The sequence below is a fragment of the Pollachius pollachius genome (assembly GCF_949987615.1).
Source record: "Pollachius pollachius genome assembly, chromosome: 5".
NCBI lineage: Eukaryota > Metazoa > Chordata > Actinopteri > Gadiformes > Gadidae > Pollachius > Pollachius pollachius.
Genome location: NC_136938.1, coordinates 14,780,014 through 14,785,106, shown reverse-complemented (window position 1 = coordinate 14,785,106; position 5,093 = coordinate 14,780,014). Strand labels below are relative to the sequence as shown.

At 37.2% G+C, this 5,093-nt stretch overlaps 1 protein-coding gene across 1 annotated transcript; it reads right to left on the bottom strand.

Annotated features, from left to right (window-relative positions):
* Positions 1 to 2,041: 2,041 nt before the first annotated feature.
* Positions 2,042 to 4,502, bottom strand: LOC307076040 (transmembrane protein 138-like; the record flags this gene model as incomplete). Its single annotated transcript, XM_079736873.1, has 4 exons — positions 2,042 to 2,154; positions 3,253 to 3,328; positions 3,714 to 3,885; positions 4,285 to 4,502. 4 exons carry the CDS (start codon positions 4,500 to 4,502, stop codon positions 2,042 to 2,044), a joined length of 579 nt encoding a protein of 192 aa, XP_079592999.1.
* Between the last annotated feature and the right edge of the window lie 591 nt (positions 4,503 to 5,093).

Here is a 5,093-nt window from a genome sequence, read left to right as displayed (position 1 = left end):
ACCATAAACCAACAGACAAAAAAAAGAGACTAATAGTGAACGGTGTCAGTGATATACGACAATAGTCAATATTATAGAATATCACCCACAATCCAACAAACACAATATTGATACCCCTTCAATCCGAAATGAGTGGGTAATGTATCCTCTCTGAATGATTTGGAAGGGTTTGGAATGGATCCGATATTTTCCAAAATTTGTTGGAGCAGCCTCTTAATGAAAGCCTAATTTTTGCCAATTTAAGAAAATAAAGGATATCTCTTATCCAGTGTGTATGAAAGGGAGATACAGTTAACTTTCAATGGGTCATTATAGTCTTCTAGCCAGTAGGGTGACAAAGCTAAGACACCTTTTTTGGATGTAGGGAGGGAAAGCGATGAGGGGGAGAGTGCAGTGCACTGAGAGCATCTGGTTCAACCTTTTTTGGGTCCCAAAAGTCTCTGTCCAATAGTTTTGTAGGGATGGGCAAAGCCAGAACATGTGTATGAGTTTTGCAGAAGAAGGCCGACACCTATCACAGGCTGGTGATACACAATCATAAATCTTAGCTAACCAAGCCATTGCGTAATAGGTACGGTGTACCAATTTACATAGAATAACAACCTTGCACAGATAAAAGACCTCCGCAACACGTTTCAGAATCTCCGCTGATACCTCTTCTGGTATTGCCTCCCCTATCTGCCTCCCAAAGGGTCTTTATGGAGTTCAATTAATCTGGTTTAATTTGTTTTTTATTTATTTGGTTTGTTTAAAAAGATTAAACCAGTAAAATATTAATTTGGATTGGATTGGTCTCAGGAAACCATCTAAAATGAAATCATTAGGTGGGTTAGGAAACGTTGGGAATGTGTCATGGACAAAGCTATGGACATGTACATTTCTAAAGAAAGGTTGCCTGGGAAATTACAATTTGTCAGAGACCTGCTGAAAGGATGCAAAAGCCTTATCGATATACAGGTCTCTTTTATTATACAAAATGCAGCCTTTTGAACACACTTTATATGTTATATACACGTAAAACCCCAGAACCTTCAGAAGGACAACATAGACACCCAACCATCCAAAACCTGGTGTGTCAAAAAACATAACACAATACATAATCATTATTTTATTGAAATGAACATGGCCACAATACGTGGAAAACAGAGATGTAGACGTGCCTATATAATTTATAACTTATTAAATTATTGGTGAACCACTAAGACATAGGAGTGGGATGCATGTTAATTTGTTAGCTTTAACATTTCAGTTCACTTCCCTCCAGAGCCTTAAGATTTATATTCTATTTTATTTTATGTTTTATTAGGAACATTTGATTAACCTGAGCATTTTCTTTTGTTGAGTTTAGAACAAGCATCAGTTTCTGTGTTTTGTTTTGCTGTGTATATTAGATAACTACTTTATATAGCTGGATATATAAATCACCAATTGAAAAAACATAATTATAAAAATACAATTACAATTCTACTTATGCCTATTTTTCTTATTAGTGCAAAGATTTTTAAGGGAAGGTTTTACAATGGGCAAAAGTACGAAGAGTTATTAAGGAAATTACAAAATGTGGTCCATGCTGACATCATTGAAAGCCGACTTGATGTGTGAATGAGATTGGACAGTTTGTCAGTTTATATTAATACTGTTAGCTCAAGTAGCATGAGGCCAGTCTAGCCATGAAATGACTGATCAATTTAACGAACGCGAAACAAGATATCACAAATGGCATTACAATCTGTATAAAACAATTCCAATAGGCATATATCTAATATTTACAATAAAGTATACCATAAGTTGAGGACTGTGGAGACATAAATCCTCAGCATGTCAACAAGTATAACAGCATCTACAAGAGCAACAAGTTCTCTCTGGCCCACTGCACTCCATGGATCAACTACCCAGTGTTGGTCTTCCTTATCAATTACCTTCTCCAATCTCAGTGTACAGTTTGCAAGTGACCCACTGCTAACTTCCTCCCAGCCAGCGTGTTGTTTGCAGCTCTAGAGTTGGAACAAGGTGGCTTTCCCCCCTGCCAGCACTCAAGGGTTCATTGTCTGGCTCGAGCGAAGACCTCCCGCAGCCATGACGAGTCTTCGTAGAGTCGAGGGTCCCCCAAGTACTCAGTAGTTCGCTTGTAGAAGTAGTAGTACAAAATGGCAACTATGTAAAGGATACAATGAATGTCACTTCAGGGAATGCAACAGGAAGAGACATTAAATGTGCTAAGTTTAGAACGAATTTCTTCTTTGTTCCATGTTCCACTCTGATCACCATCGTTAATTAACTTATGCATTATATTGATTGATGCATTGGAATTGAATAGGCACATAAATCAGTGATCTTCAATAAATAATTTAATTTGGGCCAAAAGTTTGAGAAAAGAAAAAGAACGTAAACACGTTGAAGTCTTTAACTTCAAACAGACAATACATCCTCTAATCCACTAATGTATGACGTCCCAAGCTAGTCTTCTCCTTCTGATCATCCTATGGTGTCTGCAGTGAAATTATTCAGTTTAACCGACTAAAAGAAAACCCAATAATCTTTTTTGTAGCTTGAAAATAGGATAATGTCACGAAAATACTCTCTAATCTTTCCCATTCCTGCAAATCTCCCCAGTGTTAGGGTTTAGACTTGATTAGGTATTCAACACTATTTAGAAATAACCTAATTTCATTCAATAGCATGATTCAACTCTATTGTGAAACTGAATTTAATATGTTAACATCGTTTTTGAGGGATCGATACTAAATCAATTCCAAAATGTCGGGAACAAGCCCTGTGCCGTTTGCTCAAATCGAGATGAGTTTAAATTCATGCGTCTTGGGCTAACATCTTTTCTTCTTATTGTAAAATGCAATATAAAGCATTCTTTGACAAAGCAAATAAGGTGGTGCTATATTTTTTCCACTTGTTGCTTAGCACACCACATAGTATCCACATCATTGAATCTTATCTGACTCACAGCCTCTAATTTAATATACGGTACTTTTTGTCATCTACTCCTCTTCTACTCAATATCGAGATTGATCGAAGTACCATTGGTTGGATAAAGACTCTGTAGTGCTGACCAGTAAAAACAGTGTATTGCAAAGAGAGAGTATTGTAATTGATTGATTGCATGATGTAAATGACATAACAAATCATTCAATTCTTGATATATACCCACACACATAAAACCACACATGCCCCGACCCAAACACATTCATTACGTCGATAACTTATATCACTTGTCAAAGCACAAACTAGTTTTCTTACCAACTCTCTGGAAGACAAAGAGCACCTGTAGGCCATCTGTCCAAATAAATCGGTTAGAGTTCAGCCAACGTAGATTCTGTAAGTATAAATCATAATATTACTATTAATAATATCATTATTAGCAATAATAATGATAATAATAACGAAATAATGGTTCTCATAGATCAAAACAATACACACACTAGCAGCAATTAAATTATGTTATTATGTATATTGTTATGTCTTAATATCAAGAGACCGGGGGAAAAAAGCACCCAAATTTTACCTGTATAAATTGATTCAAAATAGCAACAAACATTAAAGCACTTGTTGTAGTTGGAAATATGAGATCAACTGGATGAATAGATGCATCGATAAATATAGTCAGCATAGTATAAATAAACAAATAAATATTTATATTTATATATATAAAAAATATAATTTGACTAATTGTATTTGGTCTTGGGCCTGCAGAGAAGTACCATGATCCAGGAGTGAAGAATGATGCTTAGTGTTAAATAGAGTGCGGAGTACATCAGCATGGCCCTGAAGCGATCCAGCAGTAGAGCTACCAGGCCCACCTGGAACACGTAGGTGTTGAACAGCATCAAGAGTATGATGATCAGGTTGAACAGGATGGAGATGTCCTGTATACTGTTGGGTACAGAGGAGAAGAAAGGAGGAGAGGAGAGAGATCAGGGGATGAGGAAATGATGAGATGAGAGGAAGAGAGCATGGGAAAGCAGAGGGTGAAGAGAGGAGGAGAGGAGAGAATAAAGGAGAACAGAGGAGAGGACAATAGAGAAGAGGAATGGAGAAAAGGGAAAGACGTCAAGAGGTCAACACCAAAGAAGTCAAGAGGTCCCAAGATCTGTCAAAAGAGCAAGATGAACTTTACCTTTCCAGACTTCATATGACTATGCAAGGACGTGAATCACACAACTGAGTTTGAAATTAGTACCCTTCACAGCCTTGTTTTCCACCTTTTATATGTTGACTAATCAGACTAACAAACAGCAGACTGACAGCAGAATACAGAAAGCATTGTCTTACATGAACAGCACAAGCTGGACAGCAGGCTCTTTCCTCAGTAGCTCGCTGAAGGAGTTGACGAACAAGTCGAAGGAAAGCAGGCTGAGCTGGATGAACAGAACCAGGGAGTAGTTGCTGGTGTGAAGCGTCTCCGGCCCAAAGGCTGGCCGCCCGGGCGGATTGTGGTTCCACGATGGATCCAAGGTTGCACTGCTCTCACCCACACATGACAGAAACATCCACCTCTGCACTTAGTGACGTGGTCCAATGTCTCCTAGTACCACTGTCATTGCATGCCGTTGGAAGTGAAATAAGCCTTTGTTATTCCTTCAGGGATTCATTATCATGAATCGTAGTCGATCAAGAATCACCCCATGGTGGGTGTGCTGCATGGAGAACAACCCAACTTGCTTCCAACTTCAAGATAGTAGTGGTTAGCTGTAGGCTAAGGCATTTTTATTTCAAAAGTAGAGTCTGTAAAAGTAGTTCAACACAAAACAAAGACATACATTATTGACGTACAATGCGATACAAATCACAGCAAATTGTCTTGCCTATTTTAGGATTTTTTGGTTATTCTTTCTATAATTTCAGTGGACCAGATATATACCTCACTGTTATGTATTACATTTTATATGTTTCATTTATTAAACAATTGAATAAAATATGTTCAGGCAACAAAATGATTTTCATTTGATAGAATATTAAGATAAAATAGCTATAATAAAAAAGAATCATCCCTTTAAAACGTTACTAGGGCTATACTAATTGCCAATAAATACATACAATTAAAATAGTGATCGAAATTCTATGAATGCTCTCATAATATA